The 14771-nt window shown below is 37.1% G+C and overlaps 1 protein-coding gene across 1 annotated transcript in view; it reads left to right on the top strand.

The window, feature by feature from the left end:
- The window catches only part of TNRC6A (trinucleotide repeat containing adaptor 6A), a 106865-nt gene that overhangs the window by 19158 nt on the left and 72936 nt on the right, over positions 1 to 14771 (top strand). The window contains exon 4 of the mRNA XM_090279391.1: positions 8370 to 8454. Coding sequence (XP_090135517.1) covers positions 8370 to 8454 — 85 coding nt within the window. The remainder of the gene's footprint in view (positions 1 to 8369; positions 8455 to 14771) is intronic.

The following is a 14771-nucleotide window of genomic DNA, read 5'->3' as shown; positions in this document are numbered from 1 at the left end:
GTCAACCATAGAATACTTCTATCATTACGGTGGGTGTAATTTCTAATCTCACCAACTGTCCTCTATCTGAGCTTTTTATTTTAAAATAATTTTAGATTTAGAGAAATTTTGTAAGAATAGAGCAAAGAATTCCTGAATCCCTTTCAACTTTATTCCTCAACTATTAACACTTAACCATATCTGCTTTGTCCTTCTCTCTTTTTACACACTTTTTTCCCTCCAAACTGCTTGAGAGTAACTGGGAGATATGATGACCATTTACCCCTAAAAGTTTAAATATTTATTTTCAGAAATCAAAGACATTTTAAAGTAACTGCATTATCATTATGAAAATTGAGAAAGTAATATTGGTGCAATCTTAAAGCAGATTGCAGATTTTATTCAAATTTTGCCAGTTATATTAATAATGCTTTCAGAGCAAATAATATTTTTTCTGGTTGGAGATTCAGTGCAGGAACACAGGTTGCATCTATTTTTCATGTTTGTTTAGTTATTTGCATTTTGGAACAGTTTCCCAGTCTTTCTTTGTTTTTGAAGACCTTAATATTTTTTAAAGAGTATGGGCTAGTTATTTAATATAAATTCCCTTAGGTCTGTATTTGTTGCTTCCTCTTGATCAGATTCAGGTTGTGCATTTTTTGGCAGGAATAGCACAGAACTGATACTGTGTTTTGCTTAGTGGATCAGATCAGGAGGTTCATGATGTCTATTTATTCCATTACCGTTCATGGTAACTTCAGCTATACTTGGTTAAGGTGTATATGTCAGGTTTTGTCACTGTAAAGTGAGTATTTTTTCCCTTTGTATTCAATAGTGATATTTTTGGGAGACCTTTAAGGCTATGTGGATATCTGGTTTCTCATCAAGATTCTTGCATGAATCTGTGGATTGCCAAACAGTGATTTTCTAAGTCTATTTTTCTTTCTCTGTTATTTGATATTCTACTGTAAGATCTTTCCCTTTACCCTATTTATATACCCATCATTCATTCATTAGTACCAGGTGGGACTCATGGATTCTTATTTTATCCATTGATTCAAACCTTGACCTTTGGCTCAGTGATGTGTCCTAGAGATCTTTCTCTATAAAGCCATGTTTGTCTGGGGTCCCCAAGACCACACTCAGATTTGATTATTTAGTAGGAAGACTCATAGGACTCAGCATATTACAAACAAAAATCAGCAGAGGGACAGGCACATGGGACAAAATCCAGAGGCATCTAGGTGTAAGCTTCTAAGAGTTCTCTCCCTGTGGTGTCACACAAGACATTTTTAAATTTCTTTAACATCACATTATGACATGTGTAAATTGTCTACAGAAATGCCGATTACAAATTCATTGTCCAAGGTTTGTATTAGGGGGCTGGTCAGGTAGGCACCCTCTGTTTAACACGTACCAAAATTCCAGACTCCAAGAAGGAAAGATTTTCAGCATAAACCATATTGCTTTTACAGTTAACCCTTATCAATTAGGGAATGGTGGGAATCTCCCTGAAATCCAAGTTTCATGACACCAGCCAAGGGCCAGCCTCACAGACCTGCTGTGTTAACTCTTCTGTACACCATGGGAACCTTTAATCCCCATCCTTTTCTTTAGCTACTGAGTAGTACTCCATGGTATGAATACATTCTGCCTTATTTAACTTTTCCCTACTAATTGGTTTTTAGGCTTTTATATTGCAGTATTTATCTTTTGTACAATTCCTTTTTTAGAGGCTTAGTTTGGAATTGATGGGTCATAACATAGTGACATTTAAAAATTTAGTGTTAACAGATGCTTTCAAATGGCTCACCAGAGGACTGTACTAGTCTATACTTCCAATTGCAATTTGTAAGAGTACCCTTTGGAAGTGATTGGCAGAGCTTAAGACACAGTGATTGGTGATTGGAGGTGGTTCTACTGACACACACACCCCACCCAGTGTAAAAGGCAATTGGCCCTGTGCCTCATACCCCTTATTAACCTCAGCTGATTCGACAGGTCAGCGGTTGTAGTTGGGAGTGTCAGGCAGCTCTCTGTACTCTCCCAGGTCCCTGGTGATGTGCAGAGACTGATGGCCACTGACCAGCTGCCCTGAGATTCAGCAGTAAAGTGGGACATTTAAGCATCCCCAGAGGTTTCACATGGGCCCACGCTTCCTCTTCTAACAGCTGGCACCACCGCTGACAGGTCAGGTAATACACATCATGGTCTGTGACACAATATTTGCTCCATAAGATGCACAGACATTTCCCCTCACTTTTCAGGGGGAAAAAGTGCGTCTTACTGAGCGAAAAAATATGGTAATTTCCCTAAACACATAGTCCAGCTGCAAGGGTTACTGTGATGTTTGTAGCTCAGGAGGGCATTTCTTCATTTCTTCTTTAAAGTTATACAAACAGACAACTTAAAAAATAGAATAACATTGTTCATAGTTCCGTAACTTGCTTTTTCCATTTAATCATATGTCAGGACCATTCCTTCACATTAAAAAACAGAACAACTCCTTTTTAATACAATATGCTATGCTATTATTTGACAGTCATCTATACTGATGGACATTTAGTGTTTTTCTGCTTTTTAGACTTTTTGAACTTTCATGTACATATGGCCTCATGTAATTGCGCTTTATTATTGTAAGATACATGCTGAAGAATGGGGTGGCTGGTTAAAATATGTCTGGCTTACCACAATACTTTCCAAGAAGTTTTAGTAGTTTTCTACCAGCAATATAAAAGAGACCCTCTTAGATTTCTGGCCAAGATGGAGGCCTAGACTGACACGCTCCATCTCCCTCCACAACTAAGAAGGAATACAACTACCTCAAAACTAGAAACAACCAGAAGTTCCAGAAAATAAATGGAAGTCCAGTGTATGAAGTTACAAAGAAGTGACTTGTCTGGACGGGTAGGAGGGGTGAAGCCAGGGCAGAGAGATCAAGCTGTGCTGGCAGTGGCAGCTGCGGCGACAGCAGCGGGACGGCGCTAAGCACAGATACCCATATTTAAGGGGAGGCAAGAAGTGCCTGGGGAGCACCCCCAGCTACAGACCAGACTCGTCAGCTTGCGATTCCAACACCGGGGAAGGCAGACCACCACTGCCTTGGACTGTGAGGCCTGGAGGGCATGGCGATGGAGGAGGCGGCTCCCAGTCTCTCAGCGGAGAGGGAATGGGAGGAATCCATTTTGTACCTCCACCCCCACAGAAAACACCACAGAGTGGTGAGATAGATCGTCCGGTTGTGATGAGTGCATGGGGCTCCACCCCCTATAGCATAGGAGGTGTGACAGCCCCGCCCAGGAAGCAAAGGTAAACACAAAACTGTCAGGATGGCACAGATCATGATAGAGATCGTGGTGATGCAGCTGACCAGCCAGCAATATCTAATCTAATGAAGCAGTAGATAGGAAATCTTTCTGAGGCAGAGTTCAGAGCTTTGGTCATAAAAATGCTTACAGACCTACCAGCGGGGCAGGAATGAAGGCTAGTCCTGCTGAAATGAATGAAAACACATACAAAACTAGTGGTGAGGGAAAGAAAACCAGGGATGAAATCAACAAATCGGAACATAGGGAAGGAACAAACAGTCAACCAGTGCAGAAGGAGGAAACAAAAAGTGAGGAAAATGAGGAGAGGCTCAGAAACCTATGGGACAGCTATAAGCGGGCCAACATCTGAATCATAAGGTTGCCAGAAGGTAAAGAAGAACTAGAAATTGAAAAATTATGTGAAAAAATTATGAAGCAGAACTTACCTAACTTGGGGAAGGAAATAGACTTACAGGTTCAGGATGCACAGCGTTCCAAAAAACCTGGACCCAGGGAGAACCACACCAAGACACATTATAATCAAAATGTTAAAAATTAAGGATAAAGAGACTCTTAAAAGCAGCAAGAGAAAAGCAGAGAATTATATACAAAGTGGTCCCAATAAGACTTTCAGCTGATTTCTCAAAAGAAACCCTGCAGGCTAGAAGGGACTGGCAAGAAATATTCAAAGTAATGAAAAGGAAAAACCTACAACCATGATTACTCTATACAGAGAAGCTGTCATTCAGAATAGAAGGGCAGAGAAAGTGCTTCCAGGACAAAGTAAAACTGAAGGAGTTCATCAGATACAAACCACTATTATATGAAATGTTAAAGGAACTTGTTTAGGAGGAGGATCAAAACTATGAACATTAAAATGAAAACTGCACCACAAGAACCAACAACAGAAGCTAGGTTTTTGAAACAGAGGCAGACTAAGTTGGAAACAAAAGTGGGAAAAGAATTATAGGTATGGGGAACATTATGGGGGGAGGTTAGCGGGGAGGGGGATGGAGGGAGATGGTACAGGAATCAGGAAGCATAGTAGGAGGGAATGCAGTAGATAGGAAGATGTTGAGAAGAACTATATGCACAACCAGTGGGCATGGACTAGGGGCAGAAGACAACTGGAGGGAGGAGTGTCACGGGGTAGAGGAACAAAGGGAAAAGAAATTGGGACAACTGTAACAGCATAATCAATAAACATATTAAAAAAATAGACCCTCTTTCATTCTTGCTAGCACTGGGTATTATTACTTTTGAGCATTTTTGCCAATTAAAATAAGTAAAAAGCATGGTATAGCATTACAGCTTGAATTTGCCTTTATTAAAAAGAAAACCCACTAACTTGCTAGAAAATCCCTTGAGACAATTATATCAGCAATGAAAAGTCAAAAATCATATAACCAATTTGATTTATACAGTGAGATCTCCCTGCCTCTTGTCTCCAGTGTACCTCTTTCCTCTTGCTTCCTCCCCCACAATCACTTTTAGTTTCTTTGGTGTTTTTTCAGCATCATTTTTATATACATACAGGCAACTCTTCCTTTTTACACAAATGGTAGCATATGTACTGTGTACTTGGTCACGCACCTTCCGTTTTCCCGGTGAGTTTTTTAAAAAGGATATTTTTGCTCATTTCTTATAGCTTCTGATTTTTCTCATTAAATTAAATTTCACATTTAATTCTTTAAATGTGGGACCTTACAACTTAGCTATTCACTAGTTCTGGTCTAGTTGTTTCTTGCACAGCACCCTCCCACAGACATTCACAAAATAAAAAATACTGGAATTGCTCTCTTTAAAGACTACCAGTGCCTCTTTTCTCTTGTCAAAACCAGTGGCTCTTCAGTCTTTGTTTTTTATTCATTTGCTGTTCTTGCCCCAGATCACACACTTCATGCTTCTTGGAACTTTAATACTTTGTGGTTTTTGTAGTGCATACTGTTACATGTTCTTATGAAAGGTGGAAGTAAATAAGGTTTGGAAAGTGCAGTCTGGGACAAAGATTTACTATAAGTAAGATGTGTCACTTAATGCAAAGGATTTATTTTCTGTGGCTCCTGAACAGAGCAAGTACTTTGCTCGGGAGGGGAAAGGAAAGACCATGACCTTGAAAATCAAATTTGAATCCTGACTCCACCCTCTACGAGCTGTATGACTTTGGACCAGTCACTTAACCTTTTGAGCTTCAATTTCTTCATCTGTAAAAGGGAAATATGTTTCCATAATATTTTTTAAAGTGATAATTAAATGAGGAAATATACATGAAGTACCCACATTTAATTATTGAGACGTTTGTTCTCATTCCTAGGTCCAGAACTTGCAGATTTAGGTATCCTGCTACTAACCTTCTGGCATGAGTGATTGCTTACTGAAATGTTGTCCGTGTGAAGCATGTATCAATATGATGACCACTTAGACATATTGAGTCCATCAACCTTAAGCCTTTTGACAGATACCATAAATGATATGAGCCAGATGGATTAAATAAATCTCTACTAGCATTTCAATCCTGAAAGCTGAAGTGTTTGAGCACAGGTGGCATATTTATATATTTTTTCCAGTTGGCTTTCTGAAGGAGATGTGGGAAAAGTTGTTAGGTGGCCTTGATGATAGTATTGAAGAACAGAAGTTTTCCCCCTAGGCTTAAAAGTATCAACTGTTACTGTAATTTCCTTGAGAGGAAATGTAGTACCTCTTTTAGTACTAAAGAGACCATTTTTGGCCAGGAAAACACTTGCTAACCTCATCAAAAAGCCTTTAAAATAAACTTTGAGAAGGGAGAAAAAATTCCAGGTAGGTAGTTAGGGCATGTCCTATAGAGTAAAATTAGTGACACAGAACGAGATCAGTGAAGGATGTGCCTATGGCTCCCGGAAAACAAAGAACAGGTGCTGAAGATTCCTGACCTTTCTACAAAATAAGTGCCAGAGTATCCTGAGAAAAGTAGAATAAATGCAGTTTTGGGGGTGCCACTGAGAATTGGTGAGAGGAGTTCATGACTAGGCATTTGAATGCTTCCTAGAGGCACTGTAACCATTCCTTATTTAATCCTTATTAAGATACTATGAAGTAGATGTATACGGTAACATCCCCAATTTTAATAAAGAAACTGAAACTGAAGACAGTTATGTACTTAGAGCTATAATTAGCTTTTATGTACTTAGAGCTATAATTAGCTTTTGATGAGTAACATGACAATGGTATAATTCAATTACTTTTGTTTGCTAATCACACTCTCTTCCTCTCATGCTATGTGGCTGGCTTGATCCTCGACTTCCCAGGATAATAGGGTGAGTGAGTCATGGTTACAGTTGGCACCAATATGTTTTGCTACTCTGTTAGCCACATGACGGTTCTACTTAGAACAAATGACAATGAAATATAACAAGTTGTCATACTTTTCCGCCATCTCCTGATTTTAGTAGTCATACTTCACTGTACTAATTATCATCAAGTCATACTTAGTGTCACATGTTTAGTTGTTCACTCTACTTGCATCTCCACTCTCCACCTCCTTCAAGCAGAGCCAACTTGTAATAGCATGGCAGTATACCCACAGCTCCCTTTACAGATTCTTATGTATTTGCCTGGCTCTCTCATCTTATCTTCTAGTTCATATTCCTTTAATTTCTCTGTCTGCCTGATATTCATAATGTCTCTTCTGGAAAGCTTTCCTCAAGGCAGAGTTTAGGTACTTTCTCTTTGTTATTGATTTTCTTCAAGTATCTAATGACTTTTGGTTGTCTGTTGATGTTACAAATAAAGGTTTAGGTTCTAGGCAATTAATGTAAGTAACTGGAGTGGGCTCCCCTTAACTTTGCTTAGCTTTTATTATCCATTAGGCTCCTCCCATGAACCAGAGGGCTGATGCTGATTCTCTCTGTGAAGGGTGTAAGGAAGGGGAGTGGCAGTAGTTTTCAACAAGAAAGGCTTCGATCTAGGGGCACCAAACCTGCTGCCTGACAAAGGTCTAGTTTATTTTTTTCTTTTTAAAATTTTAAACACCTTTATTTGACAGATGCCACCCTGGGAGCTGGGAACACATCTTTATCCAGTAAAGTATAAATTTAGTATGTTTAAAATGTAAAGATTTAGGGTTTTTAGAAAGTGTTTGGTTTTAGGCTGAGTTCAAATGTAGCTGCATCTTTAGCTACATAGGCATGGGAATGAAAAGTGTGTGGAAGGAGTTGAGTAGCGGTTTTTCTAACCCTTAGTCAGTCTCTCTGCTCTATTCCAATTTCTGCTCTCCCACCCAGATCTTGAAGCCTCTAGAGCCCCACCAGAGGATGACACATACATTCCTTTAGGACTTTTTGTTTATTCTTGGGTTGGAGCTTCCTTTGGTCCTGTTTATTCCTCAGCTCTGAATAGATTTACTCCTTTTTTTTTTTTTCCTCCAATCATTTCACTATGGTAGAATGGAAAGGAAGAGGCAAACACATTTGCCTAATCTGTCTATCATTTTGAAATCCTGAGCCAGAGGTTCTTTTGACAACTTTAGTATTTGTGATTTTAAAAATTGAAACAAACTTATTTAATGAGTACATTATAGTTTCCCAAGTATTTATAGACTAGTTCGGAAAGCTTAAAGAATGTGAAATTATTGTAATCCTGAAGTACATCATCTATGTATGAATAACTTGTGTTCTAAAAATAGTTATAGTTTTTTAGAGCAAGGACAGCCAAAGATACTCCAGAGTATTGTGGGGTGGTTCCAGGTATTGCCATTAGCTACTAATAATTGAAAATTGGGGCCAGAAGATAACTCTGGCTCACGTGATGTTATTTGCATTCTAGAGTTGTTTCCCGATATAACATTTGCTAATTTTAGGTTGTCTTCCTTTATATGACATTAAGATAAAGCTTTATATACTACTTGTGGCTTACTAAAGAATAGTACTATGTATTTAGTGGCTGTATAGTTAGATTTAGGTTGAAATTTGTGTTTATTTCAGTGAATGATAAAAGAATAATTTCCCATGTCTTTACTTCTAATAGAGTGAAAATGAATCTATGCAACCGTATTTTTATTTCTTAATACATTTTGGGAAAGTTAATTGCAACTGTATGGTTCAGGGATTTAGTGCAAGAAGAACAGTTGATGGAAGAAAAGAAAAAGAAAAAAGACGACAAGAAAAAGAAGGAAGCTGCTCAAAAGAAGGTAGTATATGTATAAACTATTTATATAAAGTAGTTTAAACATAACTTTCAAAATTATTCTTAATTGAATTTTTTAAATTTTGATTTAATGTTTTAACTTTAATGGAGTTTCATTTTAACATTTAATGTCTTAGACTATGCATATATAGTAACTTGCCAAATGCATACAATTTAATTTTAATTTAATTTAATGTATAGCTATTTAATCTTGCCAGTGGTTTTTTCAAAGGTAAGTGCTTTGTAAAGATCTTTATCTTTCTATTAGCTTTTGCTAGGTTTTCATAATCCATCATTTTGTAAGTGAGAAGAGTGTGGAATTCGTAGCTCCATAGAGGGGATTTGAAATCTGGCTCCCCCACATGGCATGCAGGACAGTGTTGCCATAAATTTTATATATCCTCTCTGGGCCTTAAAACTTTGTTTATGTTATATAAAACAAGAATTAGATGAAATAATGTGATACATGAACATAATAATACACAACTGGAAATAAAGTAATACAGGAATATACTAATAAAGGAAATAGTAATGCACATGATAGGAAATAAAGCGTTAATTTTCTTTTCACGTTTTATTTAGTATCTGGACTGATTTTCAAATTTGCAGTTCACATAAAGATATATTAAATAAATCTAAGACATAATTTGTTGCAAAAGATCTCTAGCCAGTACATTGTCAGAAACTGTAACCAAAGCAATATAAATTGAAGAAAAATAGAAGATTATGTCCATAACCATAAAAATTTTTTAAATTAAAACTAAGACTTAAGACAGTTAACTAAGCTGGGTTTCATTTATAGTATCAAGGTTTCAAGGTCCTTAACATTGTTCTAAAAGATCCAGTAAATTTCCATTTTTGTATTACTACAGTATTCCCTCACTTACTGCAGGTATTACGTTCTAGACGCCACCCCCCACGATAGGTGAAAATCCGCGAAGTAGGAGCCTTACATTTATTTTAGTATTTATATATATTTTAAGGCTTTATAAACCCTTCCCACACACTTATAAACTGTTCCCAGTCCCCTATTAACCTTTCCCATTCCCTTATTAACCTTTTCCACACTTTTATAAACACTAATGTTCTTAAACATATTCTACACTCTTAAACCTGCGTAACTTTAACAACATACGTATACAGTACCGCAAAATCCCACGATATAGCGAAAAATCCGTGATGAAAAATTAAATATAATATTTTTGAAAATCACACGATCCAGTGAGGCCGTGATAAGTGAACCGCGATATAGAGAGGGACTACTATATAATGAAAAATTATGACTTTAACAATACCTACTGTGGAAAAACATAGGATACAAAACTATGGTAGGTAGGGAACTGTTAAAGCACAGAGAGAAGTGTTTAACTCTACCTGAAATAGGGCAGGGGACAGGGAAATTTTTTTAGAATAGAAATTAATCAAGTGAAGAAGGAGCAGAATATGAAAGGATTCCAAGCAGAATTACCTCAGAGGCGAGCATCCATAGCCTTTGTTAGGTAAAGTATGGGTTTTGATGGAGAGGGAGCCAGGGGTGGGAATTTCAGGGGATGAGACTGAAGAGGGTGGTGGTAGCTGTCAGCTCTTATAGGGGTTTGGGCCATTGGGTTTACCTTGGCAAATTGTAGAATTGGATTGGAAGGAGTAGGAACTAGAAGCTGAGATACTGGTGAAAGGAGTGTTTTAAAAATCCACAGAAGTTTTTGAAAGGATACCAAGGGAGAGGAACCTAGATTGATTCTTAGGTTCCAGATTTAGTGACTCAATACATTTTGGGAGCAGTTAACCAGTTCAGGGGATACACAGAATGGGGAGAAGAGATATACAGCTGGTCCTGAAACAATGTGTTGATGAGATGTAGGAACTTAACTCTTGTTTATTTCAGTTAGCCTATGGTAAATACCAAAGTCAAGAACCTATTCAAGACGTTAAGTGAGGAATTACTGTAATTTGGCTCTGAATGTGCTGAGCTTAGGGTGTGATCAGCAAATCCTGAGGAGAGGCAGAGTACAGAGCACTGTGGAGGAGGGGTAAGATTGAGATGATAGGTGACTCCAGCCTCAGGCTTTTTGGTTGCTCTCAGGAGTTATTGGAAAGAGCTGCATGAGTAATTGTTGTAGTTAGGGTTTGGAATAGGTTTCTAGTGCAGGTATCCCTGCTTTTTGAAAGTTTATATTACACCGTTTAGCTTCTATGAATGACCTACATAAGTACTAGAGAGTTTTGACATTGTGTTTCAGAGGCCTGTTGATACAGGATAGTCTTTGCAATCCGATCAATCTTTGCTCAGGATTTGTTGTGAAAATGTTGTGTCCTATGTATGTCTTAAGTTTGGAGGAAGGCTTATCAGACTCTCTTCCATGGTGTGAAGGCCATTTATTTAATGAAAAGAATTTATAAGCAACTTAAGAGATTTATTGAGGAAGATACTTGGGTATACCGTACATAGAGTTAATAGTTTGGTAAGCATCTGAATGTTGCATTAGGCCTTATTGATCCCTGCTTCTAAGATGTAGCTGGTAAGTCGGGATGTATGTGAAATGTTTAGAGAACAGGCCTAAGGTATTATGTAATGAAGCATATTTATTTGGAATTGACCTTATTCACTGAGGAAATTCTAGGAAAAGGAGGGTTCACTAGAATTTCTTTGAATATTGTGTTTTTAAAATATGTAATGTATGTATAATTTTTAGGTTATAACATAAAAATTATCGCTAGAGTTGTTGAAGTTTATATTTTGTATATCCAGTTTCTAAATCACCAAGTCAGCATCCTTAACACGTGAATGATGTTTTTTGTGCCATTTGGCTTCTTACCAGATCTTAAGTGACAGCTTTTTTTATTCTCTCCAACTCCATTCCTGCCTCACTGTATGGTTCTAGTCTGTCATCTCAACCATGTCCCACTAGAACCATCATCAGAGGTTTAGAGATATGGGGGAAGTGTTTTCTTCTTTTGCATTGGTAGGATATTCTGTGTGTCCCATAGACACAGTAAGACCTATAGTCACAACACAGATAAAGGGAAGTTTAATACCTCCGATGTTAAGTTTAGTAGGCTAGACTGCTGCTATAAAACTGTTCTTTAAATTCTAAATAATCAGCTTACAACTGAACTTAAATGCAAACCATTGGTGAAGTGAAGACAGCTGGTATTTCTATAGGCTGTTACCAACTAGCTTTTAAAAAAATGAAACAAAACAAAAAACTCAAGGTGGCACACTTTCAGCCCATATGAAAGATTGAGTCACAGGAGTTTTAAGACAAGTTTCCTCCAGCTTATCTGTTGTAGGAGCAAGCAGGTGTATCTGGGTAGGTGGCAGACATCTACATAAGCCAGGTAGGCAGGCCCATTCCTTAAATGTTGGAACATAAACCCACTAAAGGAAAAACAATCTGCCTGTTTTATGTACTCTATGTATACTTTTTAAAAATTATATATTTTATATCTGAAAAAGACTTCAGATACTATATATACATAAGGAACCCAAGCATTAAAATTAGTTAAGTGGCTAACCATGGTTTTATCAAGAATAGCATTGAAATCTTGTAATTCCCTCAGGTGGTGCTTTTCCAGAACTCAGTGCCATGTCTTTCTCCTTATGGTACAGAACCTTCTTATACGTTTGCTTTATTTTTCACAATCTAAAGGTGAACTGTTAAGCTGGAAATAATGTGTTATGGTCATTTTATTAGGCATTTAAAAGGTCTTTATGTTATGAATACAGAAAACATGGTCTCTAGTAGCCACTCTGTAGACTTTTAAGGAAATTTAACTTCAGGTTATATTTTTATTTTAAATAAAAAACTCTTTGTATAAACAATCAGACATCAGCAAGGCTTACTACAATATTTTTATTTAGTAGTTTTTCTTATTTTGACTTATTTAAATATTAATTTATTTAAATTCCTCTTTAAAGAAATATTACACAAAAATTACATTATTTTTATTATGTTTCAGCCCCAATACATCTCTAATGATAGAGATTAATAACTGGATGGCTTTGTTGAAAAAAAATTATTTCTTATTTTTGCAGATTTTATTTCACATCAAAGAAGCATGGCTATTTACTTACCTTCTGATTCTAAGACTTAGAAAATAATTTGATGTAGCGTTGGGAATATAGTTTCTGTACTTAAAAAGGGGGAACATTAGTAGCAAAAGGTTGTTACCATAGATTTATTTACAGGTTCTGTTTATAGAAGAAATTTTTAGAAGGAATCTTGAGGGAATGCAGTGAGGAGGAAAAAGGAGGTTGAGAAATGGGTTGATTATAGAGGGTATAATTTACTGTAGCCTTTAGCTTGTAATTGTAGTTCCTAGAAAGCATGTAATTGTTGAGGGCTGGAGGGAAGCAACAATACAAATTGGAATCTTTTTATTGAGGCAGTTTTGTTATTGTGTTAATAGCTGAAGGGACTTTTATAGACTTTGTTGATTCATATGTACTCAGTTTGAGTTTAAATGAGACTTAGGATGTAAAAAACCTCAACTTCATTCTCTTTTGGAAATTTCAGTTTACTTTTCATGCCTCCCAAAGCCATTTTGTTCTGAGGCTAGGGATCATATTCGGCAGTCAAGTAGCAGTTTTTTGTTTTTGTTTTTGTTTTTCCCAGTAAGCTGGGCGGTAATAAAACCAAGCCTGGAGCATTGCACTCATCTGGTGTGCCCCTTACAGTCCTGCCCCTTATTTCAGCTTCCTACAATCATGTGCCCCATAATGACATTTGGATAGACAACTGACTGCATATACAACAGTGGTACCATAAGACTGTTGAAAAATTACTATCATCTATGAGGTGGTATGGTTGTAGCACAGTATATTACACAGATACCATTTGTTACAATTTCCTACAGTATTTCAGTACAAGTAGTATGTAGTACAGGTTTGTAGCCTAGGAGCTATGGGGGAACAGAATTTGTCACTCCCAAATATGTCTCTGTGGCATAAAGATTATTTTAGGCTGGTTAATTTTAAGAAACAGATCTGGGAGAATCTCTGAAAACCAAGTAAAAGTTACCCTATGTAAAAGACATTTACATTGTAAGGAGAATTTTCATTTATCAGGGTGTCTTCCTCCCTCTAACAGGAAGGAGTGGATGATCTTAGTGTAGATGGTGATTACTTAAGTCTGCTTAACCACCTTACTCTGGCTTTCTTTGCTTTTCCTGGGAACTTCAATAACTGACTCCCACCAACCCCAACATCTTCTATTTTTAGCTGAAGGTGGTATTTAAGGTTGTGGGTTCATCTACTTTGGTGAGTTACCTGGTTTTCCTGGGTCTCTCCCATATATAAAGAAAGTATATGTTATTAAACATTTTTGTTTTTCTCTTGTTAATCTGTCTTGTATTACAGGGTTGTCTCAGTTAAGAACCTAGACTAGTAGAGGGAAAGTTACATTTCCTCTCCGACAGCAATAGGTTATACTGGGTTAGCCAAGAAGTTCGTTGGTGTTTTTTTCAGTACGATAGCTCTAGTAGTGCTTAGTTGTCTTTAACTTCATTTAAAACAATTTTGGTAGATTGTATTGTAACAGCTGTCATATCAGCATGTGTTTTAAAAAACTTATCAAAATTGGTGAATTTTTATGTAGCCATTTTAATATTGAAGATGGAAGAAAATACACATTTTCAGCATATTATGCTTTATTATTTCAAGAAAGGTAAAAATGCTACTGAAATGCAAAAATTTGTGCAGTGTATGGAGAAGGTGCTGTGACTGACTGAATGTGTCTAAAGGTGGTTTGCAAAGTTTCTTGGTACTCTTGAGATTTTGACCAACTAATTCTTAGCTGTGGGGCTGTCTTACGCATTGGAAGATGTTTAGCAGCAGCCTGGCCTCTACCCGATAGAAGCCAATGGTGGGAGACAGCTGACATACTCAGAATATCCAAATCAATCAAGTTACTGGTGAAAATGAAAAATGTCTTTTATTTTATGGAAAAAAACATAAACTTTTTGGCCAACCCGATACCATACAGCCCAGGTGTGCAGTGTAGGCTGTACCATCTAGGTTTGTCTAAGTACCTCTATGGTTTCACAACCCTCTCACCTCAACAACGCAGTTCTCAGAATGGATCCCCATTGTTAAGTGGCACGTGACTCTTTTTCCTTTTTTCTTCTTAAACTAATTTTTATGCAGCAGACCTGGTTCTACACTTGGTGCTGCTTGCTAAGAAAATCAGAAAAGGCTCCCTGACTATTATGTCATTTAAAACAGGTGAGTTTAACTATTAATTCCTGATTCTAATACCTGGCACTGGTAAGACATTGTAGATGATTAGAAAAAGATTTTAAAAAGCAAGATTTTGGGAACTG

This window comes from Furipterus horrens, unplaced genomic scaffold (assembly GCF_987537825.1).
Source record: "Furipterus horrens unplaced genomic scaffold, mFurHor1.1.pri manual_scaffold_5, whole genome shotgun sequence".
In the NCBI taxonomy this organism is placed as follows: domain Eukaryota; kingdom Metazoa; phylum Chordata; class Mammalia; order Chiroptera; family Furipteridae; genus Furipterus; species Furipterus horrens.
This window is presented reverse-complemented; position numbering and strand designations above follow the sequence as displayed.